At 35.3% G+C, this 16,260-nt stretch overlaps 1 protein-coding gene across 1 annotated transcript in view; it reads left to right on the forward strand.

The window, feature by feature from the left end:
* Nucleotides 1-1,533: 1,533 nt before the first annotated feature.
* The window catches only part of LOC21390048 (nuclear pore complex protein NUP205), a 30,191-nt gene continuing 15,464 nt past the window's right edge, over nt 1,534-16,260 (forward strand). Inside the window, 20 exon segments of the mRNA XM_024171395.1 lie at nt 1,534-1,832; nt 1,954-2,049; nt 2,979-3,053; nt 3,156-3,260; nt 3,357-3,467; nt 3,766-3,925; nt 4,517-4,602; nt 4,827-4,949; nt 5,074-5,298; nt 7,075-7,164; nt 7,455-7,616; nt 8,282-8,398; nt 8,513-8,719; nt 9,399-9,500; nt 9,642-9,785; nt 10,543-10,673; nt 10,763-10,882; nt 11,097-11,220; nt 11,877-12,074; nt 15,554-15,672. Coding sequence (XP_024027163.1) covers nt 1,692-1,832; nt 1,954-2,049; nt 2,979-3,053; nt 3,156-3,260; nt 3,357-3,467; nt 3,766-3,925; nt 4,517-4,602; nt 4,827-4,949; nt 5,074-5,298; nt 7,075-7,164; nt 7,455-7,616; nt 8,282-8,398; nt 8,513-8,719; nt 9,399-9,500; nt 9,642-9,785; nt 10,543-10,673; nt 10,763-10,882; nt 11,097-11,220; nt 11,877-12,074; nt 15,554-15,672 — 2,636 coding nt within the window. The 5' untranslated portion in view covers nt 1,534-1,691.

Below are 16,260 nucleotides of genomic sequence, written 5' to 3' on the forward strand. Positions count from 1 at the left end.
TTTTCAGTTATATTTCCTTTGAGAAAAAGGATGTGAGGTTCCGGCTGTTCTGTCGGGACTGAATGTCTTATTTTATTTATGTATTCAATTATTTATTCATGCGCTCATTTATTCTAAATATTTCAAATTATATCCTACTGGGCCTTTGGCTCACGTTTTATGTTTTAAATGTTAAACCCCTCCCAGGAGATTCTAGGAGTGGTGCACAGTAGCTGGATATTTGCTACGGAGCAGCTGAGTTGTGCTGCTGTTGGAATCAAGTGAGGATCGTGAACATCCTCTTGGACAAATGTAAGGAATTTGAGAATTCTGTAAACTTATGTAATATTTGGATTTACTAGACTGTGGTTGATGTCTGTTGTAATGATTAATTACATGAGCATGTATGTACGATACTGTATGTCCTGTGGGGTGGAGCCCTGTGTGCCGGAGACTCCTGAATTATGTAATTAATTTATATTTTAATGCAGTTAAGTGTGGGGCCCGGTCTGGGAATCTGATTAATAGGAATCTGCTTTATTAATCCCTAATCGAGCTCCACGTCACCCACCCCGTTTGGGGGGCGTGACAGGAAGGCACCTTTGCTTAGCCCAACTATAGAAGGCCAAAGAAGATGAGGAGGCTTGAACATGAAGTAGTCCCACCTAGTAGCACCAAAATGAGAATATTTTATGTAAACTTAAGATGCAGCAAATGTGGGAAGGAGGGACATAATATGAGAACATGTATTACGCAATAGGTGGCAGCTGCAAGAAAGGTAATGATCATTCACTTGTTTTCAGTTTTTCTTTTTCAATTTATATTGTCAATTTTTAACATGGCTATTAATTACAGATCAAGTGCCAACGACGTGCTTAAGATGCAAGCACCTATTGGAGGTGCAAGTAGTGAACTACTATTTGTATTGTAAGAACTTACTATGGATGAATGAGGTGAGAAAAAAAGAAGCAAAATGAGAATTAAGATGGTGATTTTTTTTAATAAAAATAGAGAATTATCTGATTAAGAGAGTATAAACGTAATTATTATTTTTTGATTATTATTATGAGGTTAAAATATATAGGCACGTTCATTTCACCGATTCGAGTTTTGTTACAGTAAAAAATTTTCAGAAACAGTCACATCTAACTTTCATATTACAGTAAAAAACTCTCACATAAAATTACATATCAACTAGAATTATTGAACTAAACAGACCTATAATTCTCTCTTTATTTTAGGTCTTTTTTCACGCTTTTCTCTCTATTTCTTTTATCTTTTTTTTTTCTAACAATTTGTAATCTCGTTTATTTCACCAATTTAAATTTTTAATTATAAAATTTTACAGTTAAAAACTTTAATAAAAAGTAACATTTAATTTTTTTTATTATAATTAAAAATTTTTAAAAAATATTATATCTTAATTTAAATTAAAAATTTGAATTCGCGGAGCCTCTATTCATTAAATCCACTGATCATTAAATCCACTAATCAACCGTCAATGTAAATAAGTACACGGACCCCATTCCTAAGGGCTTTAAAGGACGGGGTTTACCAAAAACCCTCTTCACTCTCTGTCGAAGCCTCACAACAAAATTCCATTTTGCCGCCTTTAATCCTCCCAAATTTCCTCACACTCTCAGTGATTCTCTCTCTTAGGGTTTCATCAGCTGCAAATCCATAGCTGAAATCGGTGCGAGAATCTTTCAGCCATGGTCTCCACAAAGGAGCTCCTTTCCCCTATTGAATCGGCGCTTCTCGGCCCTTCGCCTCCGACGCCGGCGCAGAGAGTCGAGTTTCTGCACGCCATTCGAAGCTCTCTTCCAGCTTTCCAGTCCCTCCTATTCTATCCGGTACGTCCCCGTTTGGTTGCCGAGAAAATGAAGGAGAAGGTGTATTTTCTTAACTTCTACGAAGTGTGATTTCTGTTGTTGGTGATTGATGTTGTTTTCCCCCTTTGCGTGGGTATTGTAGCCTCCGAAACCCTCCGATCGAGCTCAAGTGCAGTCGAGAGAAGTTCGGCTTCCGGACTCGCCACCAATTTCGCTCGACGACCAGGATGTCCAGATTGTAAGTTTATTTCCTGCTCTTTACCCAATAAAAAAAAGGTTCATTTCTTGCTTTGTTGCTCGGAAAATGGATGGAACTGGAGATTATGGAAGGGTTATTGTTGTGCATTTTGTATTGCCTTACGATTTCTCCAAAATGTGACACAAAGCTTTAAGTAATCCAAATAGTTGAATTGGACTCGGTTTTCCTAAGGGTTGAATTTTTAATTGATAGTTATTGGGTTTCTTCAATTTTGAGTGATTTATCTTGTAAGCTTTCTGGGTTCATTTTTGTGTTCACTGAAATATACCTTGGCTGTGTTTGTTAAGAGGGAAAGAAAATAGAATGGAAAGAAAGGTATATAACTTAAGTGAGGAAAATGGAGAGGAAATATAGGACTTTTCTCTTATTGTGTTTGCTATGGATTCTATCTTCTAATCTCTCCACATTGCTTGTTGCTATGCTAGTTTAATATATGTATTAATGAGCCTGTCATTGTAATAAAGTTCTGGATAATTAATGAAGCTTTACGAATTTTTACAATTTGTAGTGTGTAATCTCATGCTTTCTAGTCGAATGCTTGTTCCAAGAATCCCCGTTCTTTGCACAACTCGAATCACAACTCAAACTTTTTGCTAGTGTTTTCTCTCATAAAAATTCAAATTCAACTTTTATACTATAGTGTTTTCTCTCACATAAATTCACTCTTCAACTCAAGTTCTCTAACTCAAGTTGTGAAACGAACGGGGAGTTTTTGTATTCATTTTTCAAATAATTTATGTATTAATGTTTTTTTATGTTTAACTTCAATTTTTTCAAATGACTTAAATCACAAGCTGAAGGTGTATTTTTAATTTTAGCATCCTACTGAAATAGAACTATAATTTTCTTCGCGTATATCATACACATTATGAGCTTTTCACCTTTTTGGTGCTAATGCTGTATTGAAGGCTTTGAAGTTGAGTGACGATCTTCATCTCAATGAGATTCATTGTGTCCACTTGCTTGTACATGCAAATCAAGAGGTAGAGTTATGCTTTCCTTGTCTTAAAATTTTGACATTTAGCTTACATGTATGTGGTTAAATAAAACGTATTTCCTATTGTTTCTGTATGTCTTGTTCTTAGTGGGGTTTGATGGGACGAGAGCCCCTGGAAATTTTACGCCTTTCAGCAGGGCTTTGGTATACGGAGAGAAGAGATCTATTGACTGCCCTCTATACACTATTAAGGGTATCTGAATCTTGTTCCTTTCCTGTGGCCTATTTTTAATTGTAATTTTGTGATCTTTTTTTTTGTCTTAAACTTCTAGTGAATTTTGTTTTGCAGGCTGTTGTGCTTGACCAGGGACTTGATGCTGATCTTTTATGTGATGTTCAGAAATATTTAGAAGATCTAATGAGTTCTGGGCTTAGACAACGGTTAATTTCACTCATAAAGGTTTTGCACAATGACAAGTATTTATTTGTTCACAATATTCATCTTGATAATGCCACCTATCAGCTTGTTGTCTTGGATCACTTTAGGTGGGAATTTTTGTAAATAGAATATGACATTAAACTCACAAATAATGCTTAATATGTGTGTTTAGATTTGTTGGACGGGTGTTTTTGTTCAGATTTATTAATCGGCTTGTAAATGTCACCGTGCCTCCCCACAAAGGGTTAAAAAAAACCACTATCACCATCACCACCTAAAGAAGAACTACTATTTATAGATATATATTTTTTAATTATAGGAACTTAATTGGGAAGAACCAGCTGGTTTGGGTGGTCCTCAATGTGAACGTTATGTACTTGATTCTAGAGGTGCTCTTGTTGAGAGGCAGGCCGTGGTCTACAGGGAAAGGCTCATACTTGGACATTGCCTTATTCTTTTTATTCTGGTTGTGCGGACAGGTAAGAATGTATTTCATGGTGTTTACAGCTGTAATCTGTTTGTATTTACTGTGCATTGAACGTCATTTGTTCTGCGCGCAAACAATGCTTTGGTAGTATCTTATAGGTCAAAGAAATGATTCAGGTGCTGAATAATATAATTAGTATACCTTTATAATTTCTCGATATGTTGCTTCTCTCATTTCACTGGAATGGATCATATAACTAGTAAGATCACACAGTGTTGATGTGATGATGTCAGAATAAAATTTTGAGTAATGATTGGGATCATAATGGGTCAATTTAACTGTTATAATAAATAATAATTGGAACTGAAGTTCCTTTCATATTATTAAGTCATTTTATTATTATTATTTTTTTGAAAATAAACACAAACACCTTTTATTGATGATAATAAAATCAATACTGGGCAAAGAGGATGAGAGATCCTCAAGAGAAAAGCAAAACTACAGAGAATAAGGGAAAAAAAAGAAATGCTTTTCATGTTTAAAGAAAACCGAGGAGGGTAGATGACTTATCCATGTGCTAAGTGTATGCTTTTCCTGGGATGACTAAGTTATGTCAAAAGTGCTTGGTATGCATTGTTGGCAGGTCCAAAGGATGTAAAGGATATCTTTTCAGCTCTAAAAGATATTGCTGCGGAAGTTAGTGAAAGCAACGAGACAGTGAAACATCAGGTATTTTTTTTTTTTAAAATAGAGCAAAAATCATTATCTTGTTCTGTCAATCCTTGGAAATTACTAGGCCATTCTCTGTTTCTGCGTGCGCATTTTTTTTTCCTACCAGTCATTTCTGCATGTTTTCAAGTGCCTGTTTGTTTATTTTGACAGTGTTTTTGTGCTTATACGCTTATGTCGTTGATGACTTCTCACCTTATCCATGTATTTTCTTGTCTACGCAGATCACATTTAGTCTTCTATTTTCCCTAGTGATTGCTCTCATATCGGATGCTCTTAGTGCAGTACCTGATAAAGCATCTCTTCTTTCGCGCGATGCTTCTTTTAGACATGAATTTCATGAGATTGTAAGATGAAAGTTGATGGTTTTAACTCAATGTTTTTGCTCTTTCTGATGATGGTTTGGACATTTCTCATATTGTATATGTGTGTGTGTGGGTGTGTGTGTGTGTGTGTGCGCGCGCGCCTCAGGTTATGGCTGTTGGAAGTGATCAAAATGTTGAGCGTTATGTTGATGGTGTAAGACTTGCTTGGGCTGTACATTTGATGTTAATACAAGATGCTACTGGTGCCGCTACTGTTTCAAGTGCTTTGTCAAATGATTTGGCTCATCTCCACTCCTGCCTAGAAGTTATTTTCTCTAACAACGTTTTCCAATTTATGCTGGATAAAGTTCTTCGAACGGCACCCTACCAGGTTTCTGTTGGTTTAAATAAAATATCTTTGTTTCTTATTAAAAAAAAAAACTCAAGCTCTTTAATTGGAGAGAGATTTGCAAATTATGGATTTGTTAGGGATGAAAATCTAAAATTGAGTAGATTAGGGAATTCAAATTTTAGGTTGTGCTACAAGTTGTAAGGAAATTATGGTTGAGAGTGATACAAGAAGCTAGTTTTGTACGGGTAATCCCAGGCCAACGTAAATTACTTATGTTGGAATCTATGGTGGGTTTTGGTTCTAATAGGATGGCTAAGGTTTTATGAAATTGTGTGGTATTGGCTATGTTGGGGATGATTTGGAAGGAGTGAGGCTAGAATTTTGAGGATAAAGCATTGGAAGTGGAAGACATCAGTGAGAAAGCGAAATTTTTGACTTCTTTGCGGGCATCAATGGATTAAGCATTAAGAATTTCCTTTTTCGTTGATTGTCATGAATTGGAAATATATAATGGGGCCATAGGAGTTGTAAGGTTTCTGAGGCTCTGATTTATTTTGATTTTTAGTTGGGCTCTACCATGGATGTATATTGTTCTTGTTTTTTGTTTTTTGTTCTCTCTCTCTCTCTCCCCTTTCCCTTTATTTCTTTTATGTTTCTCATGGAGGAGATTGTTTGTTTACCAATCCATTCCAAAAGCTTAAGTTGTTAAGAGGCGGGCCGGTTTTATATTCTAATACTTACTCACATGTGAGCTGGACAATGGATAGTCGTGTGGGTAAATATTTTGAAAAGCCCAACTAGTGAATATTGAATAATAAGCTTGAAATGTAAAAGGACCTACATGTGATGACAATTTTAGAGAGTGCAATTATAGGGGTTGAACACAGGGTCTCCAGCTCTGATACCATGTCAGTTTACCAATTCATTCCAAAAACTTAAAGTTGTCTGGCAGTGGGCCAACAACAGTTTAAAATTCTAACATATACCTTATCGTCATCCTTGTAATTGATTCAATAATTAGTAGAAGGAGTGTTTATAAAAATAAAGTTGTGATGTTCATAAGAACAAGTATAGAGTTGTCTCAGTAGTGGTTTTCCTGGAGTGAGCAATGCTTCCTATAGATGTTCCTTGAAAGTTTATCTCCAAGGTTTGCCAAGATTTCTTTAAAACTGAAAGCTGGGAGAGGGGTTTAGATTGTTTTTCAGAATTGAGAAAACCCCCTCAAAACAAATCTAAACATTTTCTGAAACATTTTCTTTAGGAAATTTATGTGCTTGTCTCTATTTGTCTTTAATTTATGAAAATGACCTCTTTATCATTGAAATGGATATCTTTAAATATTTATACAAGCATGGCATTCTATTTACTTGTTAATGGGCCATTCAATACAATTCATGAAGGACCCTCAAAACGAATCTAAACATTTTCTAAAACATTTTCTTTAGGAAATTTATGTGCTTGTCTCTATTTGTCTTTAATTTATGAAAATGACCTCTTTATCATTGAAACAGATATCTTTTAATATTTATACAAGCATGGCATTCTGTTTACTTGTTAATGGGCCATTCAATACAATTCGTGATGGACTCGCTTGAATACTTACATATGCTTGGTTTTGTTGTTTGACGGTTTCATTTTTCCATTTTTTATTTCGCAAATTCTCTCTTCACCGTTAATCTTTTCCACAGGACTGAAACAAATTATCTGTGATAATTTGTAGTCACTCAATCTTTGAAATTGTACCTTCTACTTGTCCCATGTTGCTGTTGGCATACTTTTAACGCAGCTTTCCTGGTTTATCTTTCATTTCTATAGAATGATGACGAGGATATGATTTATATGTACAACGCTTATCTGCACAAGTTGATATCTTGCTTCTTGTCTCACCCTCTAGCCAGAGATAAGGTCAGTTGGTTTATTTATTACATATTCTCTCTTCAACTAATATTTTTGTATTAGGGAAATTGATTTGATAAGTAAATATTTGATTGATACAGTTCAGAGAACTTTATAACCTTGTGAATTAGACATTTAATTTGTCTTGAAGTTAATAAAACTGCAGCCTTTTAACAAGCTTATGAAGATTCAAGTGACGGCCATAAACCATGCTTTCATTTAATTTTTGGTCTATCCTGTTATCAAACTTATGTTTTAATTGTGGAATTCTGAGTTCTGTTTTCTGAACTGTTTTGCAGGTGAAAGAATCAAAGGAAAGGGCTATGAGCATTCTTAGTCCATACAGGTCAGCCGTATCACATGATTTTACACATGATAGAAATGCAAGTCCTCAACAAGCCACTGAATGTGGCCCTCTACCGTTTGTCTCTCTGTTGGAGTTCGTGAGTGAAGTTTATCAGGTCAGGCGAAACTAAAACATTTTAGGACTTCAGTGTATCTTGTCTAATATGCCTAGACCCATATGATTAATTTTTCTTGTTTAACATGCATAAATGTATATATTCGTCTATTCTCTCTTGGAGATCATAAGTCATGTTTATGTGGTTAGGTGAAACCAACACATATTGTGATTAGTGTTTTCTTGTTTAACATGCATGGATGCATATTTTTATTTTTTTCTTGTTTAACACGCATAAATGCATGTACTTATTCTTTTTCTTGTTAAACATGTATAAATTCATCTTTTAAAAGAGCATGGAGAGAATGAGAACAATCTTTAAAGGTCCAAAATTGCAAATCTAAAAGGTTAATTAATTTGGAATCCATCAATTGAATTTGAGAAAAAAAATGGGTATCCATCTTTTCGTCAGTCGAATGTGTTGGCACTTTCTCTTCATGAATATGATAGAATTTCTTTCCAATGCTTCAATGAAAATTTATGTTCGATTTTTATTTCATTGCAGTAATGTTAACCCCGTATTTTTTTTAAAAGATTCGTCTCAATGGTGTATGTATGTAGTTCTTGATGTTTTCTTGTTTGTTGTGCATTAAATTACGTGTCTACTTAGGCTTATGTTTAGCTATGATAATCTGAAACTTTTATCCCCTTTTTTTCATATATCAGAGGGAGCCGGAGCTGTTGTCTGGTAATGATGTCTTGTGGACATTTGTGAATTTTGCTGGGGAAGATCATACAAATTTTCACACACTTGTAGCTTTCTTGAATATGCTGAGTACATTGGTATGAAGTTCATTTCTTTACTGTTTAAAATTCTAGTATCCAAAGTGTGCTTCATTACAGTACTGCAATTTTCACATTTATTCACCTTTTATTTATTTATTTATTTTTTTTCAGGCTTCTAGCCAAGATGGTGTCTCAAAGGTTTATGAGTTACTTAAGGGGAAAGCATTCCGCTCTGTTGGGTGGAGCACTTTGTTTGATTGCTTATCAATTTATGACGAAAAGTTCAAACAGTCTCTCCAGACTGCTGGAGCCATGTTACCAGAATTCCCCGAGGGGGATGCAAAGGCACTTGTTGCTTATCTGAATGTTCTTCGAAAGGTTTCTATTTTTAGTTTTTTTTTTCAACAAATTTTTTTTTACTCAGTTTTTTTTTTTTGATGAATAGTTTGCTTTACCTTTTTCACCATTGAAACGTGCTTTATTTGCTATGTGTGGCAAATTTATTTTCCAAGCTTTATGCATTTCAATTCATGTACATGACTTATTGCTGCTTAGCATACTGTGAAACTCATTTACAAGATATCAAATTTTTTTTTTGGGATAAATATATATCTATTTTCTTTCTGATGAGAGTAAATTGCTTGTGAGCTTAATCTTGTGTTCTGTGGGGGATGTGGAAGATGATTTGGTTGCTAATGTTTTCTGTTTTTCCATGCTTACCTTGACACAATGTTATTTGTTGCAATCTATACACTTTTTTTTCTTCCTTTTTCCCTTTTTCTATTTCAGTTTTATAGCATTATGTTGTTGCACTTCTCTTGCCTGTATTCTACAACATCTGAGCAGGCAATTCGAGTTTATAAATCTTGGATGTATGATCTAAAGAAATGGATCTTCTTTTCTTCTCTTTTTCCTACTTTCCCCGACTTTTGACGACTAAGTCTTTATATCTTTTTCCTCTCTTTAAAGCCTTTATCTGTTGTTGAGTTGAGTGGTTTATCTTATTTTTCCACCATATGAAGGAAAAGTGTGTTATTTTCTTTCAATGTTGCTACAGGTTGTACAAAATGGTAACCCTGTTGAGAGAAAGAACTGGTTTCCTGACATTGAGCCATTATTCAAGCTCCTTGGCTATGAGAATGTGCCTCCTTATCTTAAGGTTGGTAACTATGTTCTGACCTTGCTTCTCTTTACTAGCGACATTTGAACCACTTTATCTGTTGGAGGTTAATGCTTCAAATGTATGAATCTGTTCTCTGATCTGTTTTTTTTTTTTTTCCTCTCAATTCTGCTGCCACAGGGTGCTCTGCGGAATGCAATAGGAACTTTTGTTCATGTCTCTCCAGTCTTAAAGGATACAATTTGGAGCTATCTTGAGCAGTATGATCTTCCTGTGGTTGTTGGATCTCATGTTGGGAAGGGTGCACAGCCCCTGGCCACACAAGTTAGTTAGCTGGGATTTTTTCTTTATTTATTAATATCTGCATGTTGCAGGAAGTGCTGATTGATATATTTCGTTTTGATTACTTCATTTGCATGGTTTTTCATGTTCAATAAATTTTTTCTTATCACTAACTAAAATCTGAAGAGGAACACTAAATGAAGGTTAGGGTTTTTTTTTTTTTTTTTTTGTTTGTAAATTGTTAACTATTTTTTATAGCTTCCAAATCTTATGCTGATCTCCCGCTTTTAGTAAATATTCCTTTATAAGATTATGAGTTGTGATGAATAAAGTTAGCTTGGCTACTTTCATCAGAAATTGGGTGTTTAGAACTTTGAAGTAATCTTAAAATACTTGGTCATTCCCTATTTAAATTTGGTTAGATGAAAAAGGTGTTTTGTGTTGTATTGTGCGCAAAGAACACTAAAGTATATGCAGGACATTGATGGCTATTTACACCTGTCGTTGGTGCCTGTGATGTCTAACCATTGCTAAATAGAACTAAAGATGTTTCCTAACTCTAACTGGGTTGATGGTTCTAGTGTTCCATTATTCTTTACCTCATAAATAAGCATCTAGAGTCCTGGACTACAAAATTGAGAAAGTAAAATTTTCTGGCCATTTGCATTTTTAAGATTTCAAATACCATCTTCAGTTATAAAGCTGGTTCATGTCGCATGTGCTAGCCTGTGATCTGCCTAAGAGTGGTTGTTACAAGACTTAATGTGCGTCAAAAGCTTACAAAAATTGTGTTTGACAGGTGTATGATATGCAGTTTGAGTTGAATGAAATAGAAGCAAGGAGAGAACAATATCCTTCGACTATTTCTTTCCTTAACCTCTTAAATGTGCTTATTGCTGAAGAAAGAGACACAAGTGATAGAGGGCATAGGTACTGGCCATTCATTTGTACAATGTTTTCGTGAAACTTTTTTCTCAGTATGCTTACCAGCTTGTTTCTGGGCTTCTGTGCTTTTGCAGATTCATTGGAATTTTTAGGTTCATATTTGATCATGTTTTCGGGCCGTTCCCTCAAAGAGCTTATGCGGATCCTTGTGAGAAATGGCAGTTGGTTGTTGCTTGCCTTCAGCATTTTCATATGTGAGTTGATCCTACAGTTGAAACTTAGAAGCTTGTAATTGGTTTTGGGCTAGTTTGTATTGAATGAATGAGTTACCTTCTCCCCTAGTTTGATTCATCTTTTTAATCTTTTAAAGCCTATTTTGACTGTCAATCCATTTCATAAATTTAATTGATTATGATTAAGTAAGCAGTAAGTAGAGAACCTTCTATATTCTTATGGGTTGCCATGCAGGATACTGAGAATGTATGACATCAGTGAAGAGGATATTGACAGTATTGCTGATAGCACACAGCTTTCAACAGAAACACAACCATCTTCCCTGCAAATGCAGCTTCCCGTGCTGGAGTTGCTAAAAGTAGGTGCTCATTCTTGTCTTTGAGACTTAAAAAAAGTAATTTACTTTACACGACGCATGCAGAAAATTTAGATGATCAATTTCTTAGGAAGAAAAGACTTCTATCATAGGACGGATTTAGTGACACAATTGGCATGTCTTAGTTCAGCAATTGGGTTAGAGATTTCTATTTATTGAAGTCGTATGTTGTTTTAGAAAGCTGGTTTAGGTACTGAGGCATTTTGTGTTTGCAAGATGCAAGTTGCACCTCAAAACTGGTTTTGGTTCCAAGATTCATTTTCTTTGATGATCATGATCTAATTATCTTTCTTGTGAAAACTTCATGTCATAGAAGCTTATAGAAGAGTGTCCCCTTGAACGCTATCTTATCATTTGTTTGTATATTATTTTAAGACTAGCACGGATGTATTTTGCACATAAGTTTGCAATAGTGGCTCGTGTGGAGAATATATATGAGTACTTAATATTGTGTGGTACTCAATACTGTTACTTATAGTAAATGATAAACTATGTTTCTAACCCTTTATTCACTTCTATAATTGGACTAGGGCATAAATATTTCAACTTATGATAATAGTAGTTTCAGTCATGAAACTTAAATTCTCTATAGATGTGAATTATTGAAGCCACAATTTTTGTACATCAACTTGTTGCAGGATTTCATGAGTGGAAAAACAGTTTTTCGGAATATTATGGGCATTCTTTTACGGGGCGTTAATACCATCATTACTGAAAGGACAAGTCAAATCTACGGGCAACTTTTAGAGAAGGCTGTACAACTTTCTTTGGAAATTATAATTCTTGTTCTGGAGAAAGATGTACTTCTTTCTGATTTTTGGCGTCCTCTATACCAGGTAGTTGTTCCAGATTGCTATCCAAGATGGCTTTGATTAATTATGGTGTCGAACATTCATCATAGGGAAGAAGTTTAGAATAATTTTTATTGCAATGGCCATCCTTAGACCTATTATAAAGAAGAAAATAAGAAAGGGAAACTCACACGAATGTGAAAGTAAACTAGCAAATAATGGGAACTACCCAACTATCAGTAGAGGGAAGCAATTGTAATAGTTTTGGGAAACTTATTCAAACTCCTTAACAGAGTATTAAGAAACTACACTTAAGTCGCGGACACCTACATGACAAAATTCATAGTTTCCTGCCTTCCAAAGATTACAGCCTTTGGCGGAAGGATTCAATTTCAAACTCGGACTCGTAAGGTGAGTTCAGGGATTTTTGGATATAAAAAAGAAAAAAAAAAAAAAAAAAAAAAAAAAAAAAAAATTAGACTTAAAACTACTTTCTACTGTTCTTATCTTGCTCATAAGGAATTCTTGTCCCTCATCAATTTTGTTATGGAGTTGTTACTGATTTGCTGGCGATTGTTTTTTATGTGTTCACCATACCCCTGTCAATCATAACTTTCAAGGAATTAATGGTCTAAAACGTTTGTTGTTATGAAAGGATATTATGGGCTAAAAATTTGTGAAACATTGGGTCGCAGGATTCTGGAAAAGTAGGAAAGGATTCTGTGGGTAGCAAATTGCGAAGAGATGGAAGAAAGTTATTGTCTTTGGAATTTACTTATATAGTCAGCAATGTGTTTTGAGTGTAAGCTTAAGGAAAATGTCGTGTAGCTCCGTTTGAGTCAACCTCGCCAGCCACCAGGCCTTCGTGCCAAGGGACCTGAATCCTGTGTCTTGCTGTCCTTGGTGAGGCCAAACAACAATGCTCTAAGCTTAGTATTAATAAAGATGGAATAAGAAAGAGAATTAGATAGAATGGAAAAGAGGAGAAACTTTTCATATACTTACCTTTACACAATAAAGTGTTCTCCCATCAATCAAACTGCAATATATTTACAGCTTTAGATGAACATCTCTTTGCCTAGAGAAATACCAAGGATTTGTGACCTAAATGTCTTCTTAGAGGCATTTATTGTTTTCATTTCCAACATAGCGTTCTTTTGCAACCTATTGATATTGTGCCTCTTAATTTATTTCGATTTTATGTACATAGCGTTCTATTGCCTTTGGGGGAAAATCCTCGTCTTTCGGTTTTTTGGGAACCTGTGGTATCCAAAGTAGCTAAACGTTTGGATGGCTGGAAGAAAGATCTTTCAAAGGGAGGCAGGTTAACTCTTATTCAATCGGTGTTAGCTTCATTATCTGTTTACTACCTCTCTTTGTTTAGGATTCCCACAGGAGTTATGGAAGCAATAGAAAAGTTAATGAGGGATTTCCTTTGGAAGGATTTCAACGAGGAAAAAGCAACACATCTTGTTGCTTGGGAACGAGTTTGCAAACCTAAGAAGAATGGGGGTCTAGGAATTGGTAACTTAATGAAGAGGAACGAAGCCTTGCTATGCAAATGGCTTTGGAGGTTCCCAAAGGATGCTTTGTGGCATAAGGTCATCAAAGGGAAGTGCGGATTAAGTGATAATGGTTGGGATTCAGGGTTGATTTTAAGAGTAATACTTCGATGTCCTTGGAAAGCTGTCCAAGCACATGCAGCGGGGTTTTTTCAGCATTTGAAGTGGAAGTTGGGCTGGTGCGACGGCATGCGATTCTGGGAAAATACCTGGTGAGAGACGTCTATTTCTGTTTCTTTTCCTGCACTTCACAGGCTGTTGATAAGCTCTGGTTTATCCGGTCAAGAACTAAGAAACTAATTGCACAATTCGAAAGAATGAGAAAGAATCAACGAAGGATATTATTGAAACAATGAGTATACACAGATCGGCAGAACTTCGAGGGTCTGCTTCCTCCCTTGCTTGGAATTGTTCCAAGACTTGTCCACTTTCTGTTTATTTCCCGATAACCGCTTTTCCCTCCTCTTCCCCTTTTATACAATTTCCTCTCCTCACTCCCCCAAACTCCCCCCGTAAGCTAAACTAATATTTCCACTAAACTACTAACACCAAACTACCACAGCCAAACACTTGCCTGAGTAAGGGCTTATCAGCTGTCTACCCTTCACAATCAACCAATTCATTCGTTTCTTATGGAACCCTTGCAAGCATTTGGGAGTGGTGAGGGGGGGCACTCTTGGGACTTTAAATTCTCAAGGAATTTGACTGAAAGGGAAGTTGAGGAAGGTGTTAGAGCTTAGTTCTTTGTTGGATGGAGTCCATCTCTGGGGGGTTTGGGGTGGGGGGGAACTAATGACACAAGGTTTTGGGATTTATATAGTTCTGGTTTATTCTCTGTTAAATCATACTTCTCCTTTTTAGTTGAAGCCCCTAATTATTCTCTTTTTAAACAATTTGATTTTATCTGGAAAACCCGTTTTCCTTCTAATGTTCAAGTATTTTGTTGGCTTTTGGTTCTCGACAAGTTGAATACTCATGATTTACTGCAGTGTAGGAAGCCATATATTTTGCTTTCCCCAGGCTGGTGCATATTGTGCAAAAATAGTGAAGAATCTGCCGATCATCTCTTCTTGCGTTGTCCTTTTTCATACAGCATATGGTGTTCATTACCAAAAGAAATAGGGATTTCATGGGTAACTCCAAGAAGTTGCAAAGAGTTATGTGACTCCCATTTTTGGTCCGAATATAATAGCAAAATGAAACTCCTTGGGAAGTCAGCGGTGTTGGTCTGCTTGTGGGAATTTGGTTGGAAAGGAACCCTAGAGTGTTTGAGGATCGCTTTAGTAGTTTGGGATAAGATTAAATATTGGACAGCTTTATGGATTCATTTAAATAAGGAATTTTGCAATTGTTTACTTTCTGATCTAGTCAGAAATTGGTCCCTGTTCTTGTAATTTTGTTTTAGTTTTTCTTCGTTTTTTGTCTTTAGAGGAGACCTCCTCCTCTTCTCTTTGTACTTTTTTCCCCTTTTTAATAAAGATTCTTGTTTCAAAAAAAAAAAAAAAGCATGATCATGAACAATATAAACCCTAGAGTGCCAACTCTCTAAAATCTCAATTCAAGCATAAGGAGATATTTTTTAGATCACTAATTTATGTACATAGGATGATCATGAACAATAATGCAAAAAAAAAAAAAAAAATAATAATGGATAGCTCATCCATCTTGTTTTGTACGTTTTCTCTTTCAATTTCAATTGAATTTTTCTTTGTTTCAAAACCTCCTTTGGGGCTATTGATTTGTACTTTTTATCTCCTTTAGTTCTTTCCGTTATGCTGGGTAAATATGGACTTTTTATCTCCTTGAATATGGTCATATGTTTGATGAACACCTGCACATCCTTTTGTGCTTGTGGCAAATGCTTCCTATAAAGCTTTGCTCATCTCTTTGTTTCCTGGTAAGCATTTTTGCTTTTGGTGGCTGTTTTCTGCTTCTTGTTTGATCATTCTTCTTTTAATGCAGCCTCTGGATGTTATACTCTCTCAAGATCGTAACCAAATTGTAGCTCTTTTGGAGTATGCCAGATACGATTTTCGACCACAAATTCAGCAATCCTCTATCAAAATCATGAGTATATTAAGGTACCATCTTGTCTTTTGTTCTGTCCTTCATTCTCTTTATTTCTGTCTCATGAGGTTTTTTTCTGCTTAAAGTTATAAGCTTTTCAGTTATCTTGCAACTTTTTGTGGCATCACATTTTTCAGCACTATGCATGTAAAGAAACAGAAAAATTATTATTTTTTATTTTTAGTATGTAAAGAAAGTACAAGCAAAAATAAAAAGGGCAGTAAGATGTTCTCCACGAAAAGAAAGAAACAAAAAACCATTAGCAAAAACAAAAACCAATTATTAGTAAAACGGAAATTACAACAGCCTTCTAATTGTAACGAATTAAAGAGTTGAGGATACAACCTTTCTTTTGAGGTATTTAAACATTTTGTAAAAATCAAATCTAAAAAATGGAGAATTCTCTCTCCCATTGTCCTCTCAAATATCATAATTAAATTTGCTATGATATAATGTATTTGCAAAAAGCACAAATGATAAATTTTATAAAATTGGTAAACAGTTCTCGCATGGTTGGGCTTGTACAACTACTGCTTAAATCCAATGCTGCAAACTGTTTGGTTGAGGATTATGCTGCCTGCCTTGTGTTAAGATCGGAAGAG

Source organism: Morus notabilis, unplaced genomic scaffold (genome assembly GCF_000414095.1).
Source record: "Morus notabilis unplaced genomic scaffold, ASM41409v2 Scaffold1334, whole genome shotgun sequence".
NCBI classification, from domain to species: domain Eukaryota; kingdom Viridiplantae; phylum Streptophyta; class Magnoliopsida; order Rosales; family Moraceae; genus Morus; species Morus notabilis.